Here is a 16,353-nt window from a genome sequence, read left to right on the forward strand (position 1 = left end):
ATTTTTTCTAACATTTAAGAGAAAATGCAACCATTAGATTACCTAGAGGCAAATACAATTCAACCTGGATACCATTCCATTTGATTTAGATGCTGATCCTGTAGTGAAGATTCTTCTTCTGTAATAAAATTAGCATCTCGATTCATGTGGATTGACTAGCCTTCCTCTTGGGGTGACAACCCTACTCCATTACACTGAAGGGGTGCATACTTGAGTCAAGGGCAGATCTCAGACATAAAGAGGAAGAGCTCCTTCCCCAAGTAGATTCCTTCAGATCCTCATATTTTATCTGATTACAGTTTCCCCTACTGGTCAAAAACAATCATCTGACCTGAAATGGCTTAACCATTTCTTGGAATTTTTAAGTATATCAGCAATGGACTGCCAATACATTGAAAACTAGAAGCCTTCTACAAACCCTATGAGTGAGAGATCTACAGCATGCACAATCCAGAAGATAGGAAGAATATGTGTCAGGTTAGAAAGGAAAATTAACATAAGACAGGCCAAGTTACCAGAGGCATAGGCTAGTATTTACTGACTGAGGATGGACTGAAGCCTGCCAGCAACACCTGCAGCCACTGCTTCACACTGCTCAAATCCCATTGCCTCCTTGCAGATGCAGCTGCCTGGGTTGTACCAGCTAGAAATACCAAGGATGGTCACAGGCTTGGCACAGCCATGGCCTATCATGCACCGTACACAATCTGATATTTCCAAAGCCGAGGCATGGAAATGAGCTGGGCTCAAGCCTTGTCCTAAACGCCACCTCCTTTGAATACACAATGAAGCGCTGCCTTGGCAACTCCCCCTATCCTTTGAAAGGACGAACCTGAACTTTGTTCAATGCAGTTCATTTTATCCAGAGCTCCTCCACATTCCTGAGTGTCTAATTCCCCACTGTCTTGCTTTTCTGTTCATCTTTACCTACATCTCCACCTCTAATTCTTTCACATGTGGAGACAGGAACCTGGAGGAAGCCTAGCCAGGGACTTCCTCTCCCCCTCCCCCTTAACACTAGCCCCATATGCTCATCAAATATTATGGTTTTTTTTTTCCCCACAATAAATCTATCAAGTGAGCACCACTAATATTTCCTTCTAAATGTATGGAGGCTTAGATTTATCATACGACAATTACATGTCTAACCTTACAATGTGAGACTTGAGCTAGAACTGCAAATTTTATCAGAATGGAGATTTCTCATTTCCTCCCTTCTCTCCAGCATAGTGGTCATACACGGAGGTACCCCTTGGGGTCATGTAAAGTCTAAAGAATGCTTTCGTATCTTGAGATCAAGGACACAGGTGATCTTACACAAACAGCCAAAAGAAGCCTAAGCTTTTAGTTTTCTTAGTTGCTCTATTCCTATTCACTCCTTTGTACAGTCACAGGGATGCTTATTTTATTTATGACTAGGTTCAGAATTATTTTCAGAATACACATTTTGTTTATCAGAAAAATATTAAAAACGAAAGAGTTTTCTTCAAAGTTTTTATTTGAATAATATATAATTTATTTGAATTTTTTATTTGAATAATATATAATTGTAACTTCTCAAACAATGGTAGAAACCAACTCACAAAGCATTCTACAAAAGATACTCTCTTGGCCTCTGAAAGCATCTATTTCCAAATTTAATAGTAGAGTTAAGCAAAAATGTACAATAAGGGTTTTCAAAATTGAAAAACTTATATATTTGGTACAATCACTTCTCTATGGTCTATATATTTTACTTTATTTTATGATACACATCACCATGTAGTGTTACATTGATCACATAGTATGTATGCAATAAATACTTATTAAGTGGAAGTCAACTGGCACCATTACTAGCAATCAAACCAGCTATTGCTTTTCAGCTTCTTGGTGACACGACTGGAAAATGTGTCATATTCAAGTTGGTTAGGTCCCTGGAAGAAATAGTAGTATCCTGAAAATGAAAACAAATGAAATCATTTAGTGCTCTCTTGGCATGTTTGTTTTAAAAAAAATAAAACAGATTTATTTCTATAGATTATCTAGATGAGATGTGACTTGAGAATATAAATACTGGGAGCCTTTGGGTGTGTGTTCTTCCCCCAGATATCCACCTAGACCCAGTCACACTCAGATCCAAAGAGAAATGATCTTAAGCCCTAGAAGGATAGTCAAGGGATCTGATGCCAAAAAAGACAGTGGGAGAAAAATGAAAAAACAGAACATCTTGGTCAAGTAGTAAACAATTTTGTTTAAACTGTCCTTACTTGAATATTTACAATACAAATGCAGGTTTCTCTTATCCTACTCTCAGCCCTAATCCTTAGGGCCATTGAGAGTAGAAGAGGCTGAATAAAGAATGTAAGATAGCAGAAAAGTAGGGCACTGCAGGCTTGCCTGACTCTTGCATGTACTGTGCAGCTGATGTGGTCAGATGAAATTCAAGAGAATCAAACACCTAGGAAGTATCAACAATCCTCTTGCCTGCAAGACCACCCTAGGAATTCACCATTGGTGGCACCAACCCCTACCACATTCTCGCAGTCTGCCTACTCTGAGCCAAGAACAGAGTGGGTTTTCCCTCTGTGACACTGTGGAGAACTGCAGGGCCCTGTCCTTTCCAACTTGGAGCAGCAATACTGGATCCCTGAGACTTTTTAGTGTTTCTAAAAGGAGGTTTCCAATACCTTCACGCTTTCTTAATACACTTACTTTGGAAATAGAAGACTGCGTCAATTTTCGGCCCAATTCCTGGGAAGTGCTTGGTGATCAGCTTGGGATAACCAGCATCCATGACCTCTCTCCTTTCATCGTATCTGAGGAAAGAAGTAACCAGCAGGCACTCAATCAGAAAGCGGATTTCATGGCGTGAGCCATAAACTCATCGTCTATCCTGAGCCAAGAACAGTTCACTTGATTTACTCTGTGTCCATGTGAGACTCCAAAGCCAGGCTTCCTGACTCTGGATCAGTGTTTGCCCACCACCCCATAGTTCCCCAGTGCTCACTTCTGCTTTACAGAACCTGGTGTTGAAGGTGACTTGGATACAGCATGGGTACCACTGACCAGTTATTTCACTGCCTTTCATTGCCTTTTCCCCCAAAGTTTTCCACTGAGGCAAAAATCAACAATTTCCTTCCAGGAAATAATAGAAGGGGCAAAGGTTTAGGAGCCACAGAATCACACACATTAAGCAGAGATGTAAAATAAACGCTTTTATCATGTCCAGGTTTTACATTCACAGCCTAGCTGCTGCCCAGATTCCCTTTTACCACCAAGGGAAGAGTTATGGTTCTCTTTAGACTTGCAGGTGGCAGTTGAATCTACCTATTATTTTAATTCAGGTTCATTATTTAAGTATTTATTTCCTCTTCAGCATTGCCTTCTCAGCACTGTCACACTAACCTTTAAGGAAAAGAAAAGTTCTGGCCCAAGTATAAGCAGAAAAGTAAACTGAGTCACTAGCCAGAGTTGAAATGTGAATGTTCATAATGACTATGTCATTTTGTTAGCTCTTCAGGAAGTTTTATTTGCAAAAATATAAGGTTTTGTTTCTCAAACAAGACTGTGGGTTGGTGGACAAGCTTGAGTCATGAGCATGTGGTATTCAATCGGAATTTGTTTGAGAAAAAAATAGTGGTTATAATGTAACCTTCTTAACAATATTCTATTATTCCTCAGTTCATCCATGCAAGCAATCCAAGAAATGACTAGTTTCTGCAAAAGACTGTATAGAAGAAACTTTCCTCCAAAATTTAGTTACTCCAGAAAATAGAGACAGACACTCAGATGAGCTTCTATCCCCACCTGACTACCTGATTTCCTGTTGGGGAAGACCTTGCAGGGACTCCTGTCACTTGGAGGATGGCTCCCTCATTTTATCTTTTGTGTCCAGTGATTATGGAAAAGAAGCTGGAAACCCATACAGCAGCAGTACTGACTATACACTAACTACCAGGTCTTAGACATCTATAACACTGGGTTCACCAGTGTTTCCATTATGATTACTCATATAACATTTTATTTAAACTGTTCCTTTTAAATAGCACATTACAAATGTATCGTCTTCTATCAGGAACCCAAAGCATAGACAAAAATATTAAGTTGACAATCACTGTTTCAATTCCATGTTCTTTTGTTCCCTTCTCCTAGGAAGGTCAATGATCTTCTGGAAATTACCTTCTGGAAATCCCTTTCTGTGACTATTTCACAAACCTTAGGGGTCAAGTTACCAACCACTGAAGCTCACCTCCAGTACAGATTATCCACAAAGAAGTAGGTCTTCCGGAGACTGGGGTTAAAGACAGCTGCATCAATTTTTTTCACAAAGTCAGGGAAGCCCAGGGAATGTATGCTCTTGGGATAGTTTGGTTGTAGTCTTAGATGGCTAATTAACCAGAACTTGTCACCTGGGGAGACAGATAAAGTGTGTATAGTGGGATTATGCAGAAAGAGTAATAAAAACGCAAACTTACAACATGCAACATCGTTCTTTCCCTATAGTTCTAACATATATCGCATGTTGTTCTTAAGGATGATTTATCTGCTATGTAGCTGTGTGTATTGTCACAAGTATTACCATCTTCTATTTTTTACAAAGTTCTCTCCAAACTGTCCATGCTATCCATTTATTTAAGATACTTTAGCTTATAGTTCAAAGCAGCTATTAATAAAATATCATTTTTTTGGTCTATATTTCCTTAACTTGTTATTTTCTTCAAGATAGACTTAAGGACAAAAGTAGACACTGAAATTACCTTTAAAAAGGAATACTTGATGTCTGTCTCCAATTTCATAAGCAGCCTCAATGCCTGAAGGCAAGGTTGGCCATAAGGAAGAAATTAAACGGACACTGGTCGTTGAACTCTTAGGAATCTTCCACCAGAAAAAGCTGACATGGAAGACATTTAACACATGTTAAAGATGGTTGCAGAATTAAGAACCCCAAAACATGCATGGGAAGACTTCATGAAGCCCTGCAATGTTTCTTTCCATTATATTCACATTTGATTCCACAATGTCTGTGTAGGAGTACCACAAGGAGACAGTCTTCAGGAACTCTCTGATAATCACAACTTCAACAGATGGCCTGGAACATGGGGATATGCTGGACCTAGGGTTCTAGTCTGGCTTCCAATTCATTCACCAGTTTTGTAAGCTAAAAGATGTATCCTAGTCAGTTTTCTCAGTTTTATAACCTCAAAACTGGGGAATATTTGTTTTACCCACAAAGTACTCATCTTCTTCACTGCCCCTGCCCCATATCAGCTGTAATCTATATTTCAAGACAGAAACCATAAATCTCCCCACAAGTCTCTATGATCAGGAAATCAAGTCGTTTACACTGGTACTCTTTACCACCCTTGGTTCCAGATGGCACCATTGTTATCCATGATTAACACAGTCTGGCTTGGGGACCAACATTGTGATACAGTGGGTTAAGCCACTGCCTGCAATGCCAGCATCAAACATGGGAGCACCAGTTTGAGTCCCAGCTGCTTCACTTCTGATCCAGCTCCCTGCTGATGAATTTGGGAAAGCAGTGGGAGTTGATCCAATTGCTTGTGCCCAGCCACCTATGTGGGAAACCCAGATGGAGTTCTAGGCTCTTGGCTTCAGCATTGCTCAGCCCTGGCCATTGTAGCCATTTGAGGAGTGAATCAGCAGATGGAAGATCTCTCTTTCTGTCCCTGTCTCTCTCTCTGTAACTCTATCTTTCAAATAAATAAAATAAATATTTAAAAATAACTAATTAACTAACTAACTAAATCAAGTAGTCTGGCTTCTCTGCTTTCTGTCCTCTAATTCCCCAAGGCATATTTCCAGAACTAATCTGTTTTTCACACACAAGCTTTCTAGTTAAAGCACAAATGAAATAACACTGCTCTCTTGTTTCAGTCTTGCAAAATCTTTCTTGCTTATGGAATCAAGTCAAATCCCTGCTTACAAATGTCATCTACATCATTTTCCACTATTTTCTGACAAAATGAGGACAGAGTACTTACTATTATTTAAATATGAAAATAATCCTACCTGTCTTTAAAGAAAAATATTTTATTTCCCACTGTAGTGACTGCATCAAATTTCAAATTGTGATCACAGGCAGTTGGTTCCGGATTGTCAGGTTTTGGCATGGGTTGATGCTGCTCTGGGCCTCCTGAAAATACATCCCAAAGAGCATTGGGGGGAAAAAAGTCAGCATTTTAATTATAAGGGGAAGAATCATTCTTTTGAAAACATTCAATTTTCTTGATAAAAATGCATCAAAATATATTTACATTCTATGAAATTCACAATAAGAGATTTTCCTCCCCCTTAAGTTTGCAATATCATGGAGAGGAAAAATCTGATCATTTTGTTTTTTCTTTTCCAATTAGATTTTTTTCTCTATATGCCTTCAGTAGAACAATGGCATGTTGGATAGAAAAAATACCAGACTAGAGGTGGATGCCAGGGTACACTAGGTTAGGCTGCTGCTTGTGATGCAGCATCCCACATCAGACCACAGATTTGAGTCCCATATACCTTGCTTCTGATCCAGCTACTGGCTAATGCACCTGGGAAAGCAGCAGATAATGGCTCCTGTCAGTCAAGTAGGAGACTCAGATCAAGTTCCTGGCTGCAGGATTGACCCTGGTCTAGTCCTGGCTGCTGTGGCCAATTGAAAAATGAGCTAGTAAGTGGAAAATTCCCCCATATGTCTTAATACTCCACCTTTCAAATCAATCAATCAATAAATCTTAAGAAAGGGACAATGAAAGAGAACACCAGACTTGAAATCACAGATTCTGCCTCTGCTTTGACATCAACAGAAGGATCCCTTGTCCTCATCTGTGAAAGAGAAAAGCTATCTGTGCTACCTGCTTTCAGGAGCCTCACAGTGATCAAAAGAAAAGATGAGTAGTTTTTTAAGTCTTATCAAAATGTGGGTATTATTTGACTATTCATAAGGGTGAGTCTTCATATGGCAAAATAATAAACTCAACTCACCATAAAGGGACTGAATGCCACGTATGTCATCAGCAGAGAGGTGAAATGTGTTGAGATCAATATAACCATAGGTGGGAAACATTATGGCCTTTGGATCATTTGAATGAGCAAGTCCCAAGGCATGGCCAAGCTCATGGACAGCAACAAGGAACAAGTTTGTGCCTGCAAGAAAGTCAACCAAAAGAGAGAAAGCCATGAAATACATAGTTACCTTGTTATTAATGCATCTGGTGTGTGAAAGGGAAACGTGGGAATCCTTTACTTATTTCTCCACCCTGTTGAATAGGGTTTCCCAACCTTAGTACTTTTAACATTATAGGTCTCATGGTTCTTCATTGGCAGGGATGTCGGTTGCATTATAGATGTTCATAAATCTCTGGTTGTACCACTAAATGCAGGTAGAAAGTCCCTTTCCAATTTTGACAGTGAAAAAATGCCTCTAGATGTTGTCAATGTCCCCATAGAGGTTCACTAGCAGACGAATGAAACATACTCTGTTGTAAAAATTCTTAGAATAACTCCCAGGTGTTCAACAGTGCTCCTTCCTTCTAAATCATTCTCTGCTCCCATGACTCCCTTTTGCTTTTATGGTTGACCAGGCTTCAGCAGATATAGAAAAGTCTTTAGCAACCACATTTATTAAGCTCATATCTAAAGCTACCATTTAATCCCAGGCACTGTGAGTAGCAAAGAAATACAGCACATCATGTCCAATCCTTATACAAATTCAGGAAAGCCTTCAATGCTTTGATTATGGGATAAAACAACACTGCATTACTCTCTATTTATTTACAGATGAGGAAGCAGCATCAGTAAGGTTAACTGACCAGTAAAATGGTTGATCCCAGGTTGAAATCACAATTTCTTAGCTCCAGAGTTTGTGTTTTTACTACACAAATGATTCTATTACATTTATAATATAGACATATTTAGACTATTAAGCTGTAATCTTGCTTGTTCATTTTTATGCATGTTCTAGAGAATGTAACATTGTAGAGAAAAATGGTTCCTTCTCTCAAATTTCTTACTTCTTAGATTTGAATGACTCCTGACATTTTTGTTTTCTAGCTCAATATCTTCATTTTTTTCTATAGCAAAGATGTAGCTTAAGTAAATTACTTATCCAGAGTCACATGTCAGTTAGCTCCTGAACCTGACCTTAACATAGTCTCTGGTACCCTAGAATGAACAGAGTCTACATGTCTCTCTTGGGGAATGTCAAAGAACACAGACCCTCCCAGCATGCCCTGTAACAGGGATCCAGCAATCAACTCAGATCTGTTTCCATTTCTTCCCTCAAGTAGATAATTGAAATCAGGACTCTGCTGTTCTCTCCACTCAGCATAAGACTGGAAAGAGCAAACAAAACTTTCACAATTTGGCCTCAGCCTGAATTTGCCTTATTCCCAGTTCTCCTAAGTTTATACAAACCAGCACCATTAGTCCTATTCCAAAGTATTAAACTTACTTTTGCGTTCTCTTTCCTATTAGATTGTTTGCTCAAAGGTAGGATTGTGAGTCTTTTTTTTTATTTCTGTATTCAAACACTCTGTCAACCAACATTAATGGGAATTCAGTTAAGCATTGTATATTTCGTTTAGTGGCTCCAAAAATTGCTGAAAATGAGGATTCTCAGAATTTTCATAAATAAAGTAAATTTTTGAAAGCATAGGTCAAACTAACCAAAAAAAAACAAGACAACATGGACTGGTGGAAACTAGATGTTGGGCAAAATGCCAAGAAATGTCCATTCTGGCCCCAGCTTTCCTCAAAACTAACTACTAACCCCTGGTTCTGTTTCCTGTATCTGTGGAGATTATTTGTTGAATTACTTTTCATGTTTCCTTAGAAGAATATAAAATTATCTAATCAGCATGCATTTACCCTTTCCGACGAAGAGATTACAATAATACAAAGTTACAGAGTAACATTTAACATGTCTGACCGGGGACTTGCAGTTCAGCAAGTGTCTAATCCTACATGACTAGTCTTCTGACAAAATAGAAATCCTCTTCTCTTCAAAAGCTTGATAAGCCTTAGGCTATGTGTCATACCAAAATACATAGCCTTTTTTTTTTTTTTTTTTTTGACAGAGTGGACAGTGAGAGAGAGAGACAGAGAGAAAGGTCTTCCTTTTGCCATTGGTTCACCCTCCAATGGCCGATCCCAAGGCAGGAGCCAGGTGCTTCTCCTGGTCTCCCATGGGTGCAGGGCCCAAGCACCTGGACCATCCTCCACTGCACTCCCTGGCCACAGCAGAGAGATGGCCTGGAAGAGGGGCAACCGGGACAGAATCCGGCGCCCCGACTGGGACTAGAACCCGGTGTGCCGGCGCCACAAAGCGGAGGATTAGCCTATTGAGCTGCGGCACCGGCCAACACATAGCCTTTTTAGTAGACATGGTGTCTATTTTAATATTGCCATCAAACGTGCAAAGCACCCAGACAGAGGAAGAGGATGAGTAGAACATTCACTTGATGACTGTCTCCCTATTTGCTTTCCACATGTGTGAATCATAGACTCCAGAATTTCCAGTAGAGAAAGTAGGAAGGCTTCTGTTGCATTGGTTTACATTTTCCCATACCAGTATTTCCCCCAAATAACAGAGAACGTAGTTATTTCATCCACCAACTATCCAGAAATGATGGCGAGTTATAGTCTCTCTACAAATGCACACAAGGTGGTGTTAAATGAGCTGTTGGATATTCTGACATTTCCATTCCAGGACTGCAAAGACAGCATGACCATATAATCTCATGTTTCTCCATAGGGACTTCTAAGTTCTTTATGACTTTATCTTTCTGTGTCATCATGAGTTTTAAGAAACCGTCTGCATATTAAGAATCAAATAGCTGACCATGTTACCCATAGGTGGCACACACAGAATCAATATTAGCATTTGCTTTTGAATTGATAATTTTATCATCAAAAACTTATCACATCTAAGTAGCAGCTTTTACCTTTCCACCCTAAAAAATTCTTCTGAATTTATTCTAAAAAAAGTAACTCACAACTCAGAATCTTCATACACCCTGAGCTGACCCAAAACCCTCAATTTACAGAAGGTGAAACTGAGACCCAAGCAAGGTATAAAATTTGATTTAGAGGCAAGATTATTAATGCATGAGGAGGTGTTTCCTTTTTTGCCTACCTTTATAACTTTTACTCCAGATTTCATCCTCATCAAAATGTGTATCCCCTCCAATACCAGGTCCAGGCCCAAAAGCATGGGCTATGACACCACCTCTGCCATCAAAAGCACCATAGTCTCCATGAGCTTTGAAAAAAAAGGGGAAAAAGTTGTCTTTCTGTACATGTTATGCATCATGCCAGTTTACACAGATAAAGTCCAAGTTGCGTACCTCCACTAGCAAAAAGTATCATGATGTCAGCCTCGCCTGTCGTAATCTTTCTGAATTTCAGGGGGGTCACATCGCTCCATACTTGAAAAGCTTTCTGAATGGCATACTCAACATCCTCACGCTTCATGTCTGGAGTGTAATTTTTGATTCTTTATCAGAAAAAGAGAGGGTAAAACATATGGAAAGAATGTCAATTTTGTCTTATCACAATACTTCATTTTTTTGCTAGCAGCATTGAAGGATGAATCAAATCAAGAGTCCAAAGAGAAAAAGTTGCTTAGTTAAGTACAGAAATATTTTTTCTTGGAAATCTTCCTCCTTCATCAAAATATAGCTCAGTTTCTTCTTATGTGTGATGTACAGATCATTGTGAAGAACTGACTCTCAAAGAGGTTTACACTTTTTGCTCTTGCTCTAAACTATTCTAAAAATTTTGTCTTATCTCTTTTTTTTTTTAAGATTTATCTATCTATGTATTTGAAAGTCAGAATTACACAGAGAGGAGAGGCAGAGAGAGAAAGAGAAAGAGACAGAGAAAAGAGAAGGAAGTCTTCCATCCGATGGTTCACTCCCCAATTGGCTGCAACAGCCGAAGCTGCACCGATCCGAGGCCAGGAGCCAGGAGCTTCTTTCCAGGTCTCCCACATGGGTGCAGGGGCCCAAGCACTTGGGTCATCTTCCACTGCTATCCCAAGCCACAGCAGAGAGCTGGATTGGAAGCAGCTGGGTCTTGAAACGGCACCCATATGGAATGCCGGCACTGCAGGCCAGGGCATTAACCCGCTGTGCCACAGCGCCGGCCCCTGTCTTATCTCTTACTTACGGTAGATACAACTTCATTCTCATTTTATTTGTAACTTTTCTACTCTGCTCTGGACTGATCAGCAAGCCAAATTCTCTTCCTTGGGTCAGCAATCTTCTTTTGTAGAGATAATAAATTGTTACACGGAGATAGCGTGAACTGTGGAGGGAAGCTACTTATCAGCTCCCAGATTTAGAGCTATAGTTAAATTGTGGATATTTCTAGAAGTCAGTCCTATGGGAGAGCAGAAAATTGCATGGCTACCTTCACCTCCATTACCTGTAGGTGATGTAATGTTTCCTCCATACTGGTCTCCCTGGCATGGTTTTGAAATGATAAACATCAGGCACTCCACATCGAGGCTTGTGCATCATTTCCAAAGTAGATGTGTCCAGTTGCCCAGTCACATTTAGCCCCAAGAATTGCTGCATTTCCTGGACTTTTTCCTCTATGAAGTTCCTGTTAGTTTTCATTTTTGTCATTGGAATTCTCTCCACCTTAAGGCCATAAAAGTTTTCCAAGTAGTTCTGCAAGAAATACATTCAGTAACACATTGAGTTTCTATTGGGAACTATGTGAATGCTTCAACTGCAAATTGATGTGTTTTTTTTGTTTTTTTTTTTTTTTTTTTTTTTGACAGGCAGAGTGGACAGTGAGAGAGAGAGACAGAGAGAAAGGTCTTCCTTTTGCCGTTGGTTCACCCTCCAATGGCCGCCGCGGCTGGCGCGCTGCGGCCGGCGCACCGCGCTGATCCGATGGCAGGAGCCAGGAGCCAGGTGCTTTTCCTGGTCTCCCATGGGGTGCAGGGCCCAAGCACCTGGGCCATCCTCCACTGCACTCCCTGGCCACAGCAGAGGGCTGGCCTGGAAGAGGGGCAACCGGGACAGAATCCGGCGCCCCGACCGGGACTAGAACCCGGTGTGCCGGCGCCGCTAGGCGGAGGATTAGCCTAGTGAGCCGCGGCGCCGGCCGCAAATTGATGTTTTTAAACCAAGTTTTTTGGATATCTTAATTACAGGGTAGAACACTGGACAAAATGAGAAAAAAAATCTTAATTTTCTGCGCTATTAAAGACATGTCACATTGTTAGCAAGATTTATTCCTGGAAGACCAGGGGAAACTTTTATGTTTCTATTTCTTCAAACTTGTTTCTACTCTTTAAAAGCTATTTCAGGTATTTGCATATAATGGTTTTCAGTAAGCAGCCATCTTTATTAATATGATACATAATTATTAATTTAAATTGTGATTTAAAAGTTTCTTGTATCACGGACAATGCTGTGATGTAATAGGTGGAGCTACCACCTGCCTGACACTGCTGAATTGATTAAGTAATTATTGAATTCTAAGATTATTAACTGAATGTAAATGATTGCTGTAAAGCACAAGGATACCTCAGAAAGATCAGGAAAAACAATTGAAGGTTAAATTTCTTTTAACGTAAAAAAATTTTGAAATTCATATGTACTTTTGTCATAATATAACTTTTCCAGGAGCATTTTGAAGATCCCACAATTGCAGGGATTTCAAAAAATGTTTTACACCAAAATAAACCTATCTTTTAATTCCATCTTCCATGAACTTTTTGAGTACCTTCATCCCATAACAGAAGACAACTCTAATTGCATTGAACTGACATTCCTTGGTCAAAATGTTTGAGTAGAAGGAACACATTGACTCACCAATTTCGTAACAGTTCTTCAAAGCCAATATCTTTGTTTTGTATTACTCTTCGACAAAGAGTCATGCTCTTTGTCAATGTTGAAAGCATGCAATGCCCAAGACTAGTTTTCAACTAGCAACTTTCAAAAATAAAACTGACTAACGCAAAGAATCCTAAATATAATTATCAGACTACTCAAATACTAGAGTGTCATACTTACTTCAGCAAATAGCATATCGTTTTCCTTCAGAGGATCAGCTCCAGAAGAAGTGACCCACAGGGTCAGTATCAATAGAAGAAACTTCATTGCGAACTTCTCCTGAATGGTTCAATTCAGTTTGCGCTCTTCCCTTTTAATACTAGTTCCTTAAATGTCACTCTTTATATAGTCCTTAGGCCAGGATCTGTGAATGTGAAATCCTTCCAGTGACTCACAGTTGATATCATCCTTTGATTTATGTCAAAACCTGCAAGGAAACATGATTTTTTCAACCAACACTGGGTCAATTAGCATCTAACCTATCACATACTCAATCAACTCAATATGTTTCTTCAAAATGACAAATAAGCCCCTATTTCCACCCACCCTATAAAATAAGCCATTGTAAAAGAAATGTGAAGCACCTCAAATATAAAGACAACTTTAGATATGTTTTTAGAATTTTTCACTACAATAATTTCCTTATGTTTATCTTAGATAAAATTAGTTTTTAAAATGTTGAAGATTACATAAATAAAATCCTTTTGCCAGAATAGATGGGTTCTCTCAGAGCTGAATCTAATTCCATAAAGAACTGTGATACATAGGTTTCATATTTAGCAAAGAAAAGTTGATAGCATCTTGACACTATGATGCTTGGTCTATGTATTATAGTGGCTGAGATACTGATTCTATAATTTGAGACCTCCAGCCATCTAAACTGAAACTCAGTCCCAACAGTGCATCTGGAGATACAGCTTCCTAGTCTCTAAATTGTCTAGATTTGTCAGCACAAGGTTTAACACTTTTCAATTTTAAGAGGTAGGAACTCTCTGTCTTCTATCAATCCAGCTTCCTCTCCTCTAGACCAAACTGTCCTGTGTCACAGAATCTGCCTTTCCATCAGTAAGATACAAAGAAGTGAAAGAATGTCCTCACTGGAAATAAGATAGAATACTATACACAAATTCGAATTTTCTTTAGGTCTTGACTAACCAAGTCTCAGATGGGTCACATACAAGGGGATAAAGGCTACCTGGGCAATGATAGGATATTGCAATGGTTATAAACTGAGATCCTGGAGCTCAGACAGGCTGACCTGCATTAGAATCTTAGGTGAATCATTTATCATCCCAGGCAATCACTTTGGTTTATTTAAAATTTAATTTCTCCATTTGTAAAATTGGAATAGTATTAGATATATCAAGTGTTGTTAAAAGTGATTGCATTTCATAACAGGGAAAATTTTTTAGCCCACAACACACATCTCAATTGTCCAATGACTGCTATCTTCCTTCCACTTCCTTCACTGCATTCTAATATAAGACATTTTCAAAAGGTTGGCAATGAGGACAAGAAAAATCAGCTACAAACCTAGACCTCTTTCCTGTGGTAGAAGGAGTGACAACAAGATTCTAACTCAGTCCCTGAATGGAAACAGAAGTTCCCTTCAGAGACTTGGATTCCAGGGGATTTTGAGGGATGCAGGAATCAAGAGGTCAACAATGATGCTCTATGTAAAGAAGAGAATGTTTCTGAAAGTGCAGGAAGTAGCCAAGATCAGAGTTTCTCTTGAGAGCAGTGATTTGAGGTGATTAAGAGATACTTTATCAGAAAGTAGATTGTATGAGTATGGCCAAAACTTTTGGAAGCATCCCAAGCTCTGCGACATGGTTTCTTTCCTGCATCAGAAACCAGGACATTCCAGGGTATATTCATGATACCTGATGCTATTTGCAGTGTCATCCCCTGGAATTCAGAGTCAAACTGAATGGAGACCACCACCAAGGATCAGGAAGGAGTCACGTTCCCATGTCACCCAAGGAACCTCCCCCCACTTGCTGACCCTTTCACACACCAGTAACTGGTAAGCAGGAAGAGGACATCAATTAGTAAATCTTCTCCTTTTATGGATAAAAAAAATGGAAGTCTGGAAAAGGGAAGTGAATTGCTTAAGGAGACATCTGGGAAGTCTCCTGACTCTGTCCTGACTTGTTACCACAATACACTTCATTTTGTCATCTTTATTTTTTCTTCAGATTTCTGGTTTCCTATGAATATTATCCTACTGCAAACATTGCAAAACAGTAGCATGGTACACTCAAGCTTCAGTTAAAGCCAGGATATTCCTTTGTTCTTGTGGGTGTCAGGAGAAAGTGACAGTTCCGGGAATGTTGTAGGTGAATCTAGATCCCTCAGAGAGGTGGCAGTAATATCCATTCTTTGGAGGATGGTTTGTGCACGCATGCACACATACACAGACACACACATACACACACCCCTCTGGATGGTACAATGGCCCCAACAGTGCTTTGGTGCTAAGGTGCCCAGAAATTGACCCAGAGCACTCAGAGAAGGATAAGGTTTGGATTTACCCAAGCCAGTTGTGTGAACTTAGACAACTTAGTTTTCTTTCATTTTCTCTGATTTTCTTTTGTTTATTTGAAAGTGCTGAGGTGGAGGGGGGGAGAAAGAGACAGAGAAAGAAAAATCTTCCATCTATTGGTTCACTCCCCAAATAGCCTCAGTTGCAGAGCTGGACCAAATCAAAGCCAGGAACATGGAACTCCATCCAGATCACCCATGTTGGTGCAGGGGCCCAAGCATTTGGGCCATCTTCCACTGCTTTCCCAGGTACACTAGCAGGGAGCTATATCAGAAATGGAACAGCCAGGATTTGAAGCAGCAACCAAGTGGGATGTCAGCATTGTAAGTGGCAGCTTAATCCGCTATGTCACAACACTGGCCGACAAGTTAATTTTCTATGCTTCATTTTCTCCATATATAAAATAGGGATAATATTAGAATCATAAAAAATAAACAACACAATGCATTAAAAGCATCTAGTGGAATGTCTTTGCATGATCAGGCCTCAGTGATGTTCATCCTTTGCCTTCTCCCTGTGCCTGTGCATGTTGGCCACACCCTGTTTAGGTTAGGCCAGCTAACTGCTTCTGAGTGGGAGGAAAATTAACTTAAACAACAAGTAAAACTTAATTGTTTAAAAATCTTCTCCAAAAAAGGAGATCTTGAGAATGTGTAGGAAACCAGAGCTTTTCATGGTTCCTCTGTGGTCTTAGTGTTTTCAGCCACAAGTTCACCTACACCCAACAAACAAACATCCTGGAAACAGCTGGCATTGATGATGGAGTTGACACCCAGAGATCCTCCCACTTTCTTAACCAGATAGCTGGGTGTCAATCCTACATGGAGTTGCTTGCTACTCAGCTCATCTTTGTAAGACAGAGAAGGTCAGAGTGACTGGTTAGAAACCTACTGCCTTCTGAAATAATGCTCAGACCAAAAACTGGGTGAGAGAGAGCTCCCAAATCCCAAGACATTCTTCTCAAAGTGGAAG

The 16,353-nt window shown here is 39.8% G+C and overlaps 1 protein-coding gene across 1 annotated transcript; it reads right to left on the minus strand.

Annotated features, from left to right (window-relative positions):
- Positions 1-1,480: 1,480 nt before the first annotated feature.
- On the minus strand, positions 1,481-13,133 carry MMP12 (matrix metallopeptidase 12). The gene is given in 10 exon segments (NM_001082771.1): positions 1,481-1,933; positions 2,692-2,795; positions 4,229-4,388; positions 4,737-4,870; positions 6,013-6,136; positions 6,970-7,131; positions 10,121-10,246; positions 10,332-10,480; positions 11,413-11,660; positions 13,017-13,133. Coding segments are annotated over 10 exon segments (1,395 nt in total). The 5' UTR covers positions 13,104-13,133; the 3' UTR covers positions 1,481-1,832.
- Positions 13,134-16,353: the final 3,220 nt, after the last annotated feature.

Source organism: Oryctolagus cuniculus, chromosome 1 (genome assembly GCF_964237555.1).
Source record: "Oryctolagus cuniculus chromosome 1, mOryCun1.1, whole genome shotgun sequence".
In the NCBI taxonomy this organism is placed as follows: Eukaryota; Metazoa; Chordata; class Mammalia; order Lagomorpha; family Leporidae; genus Oryctolagus; species Oryctolagus cuniculus.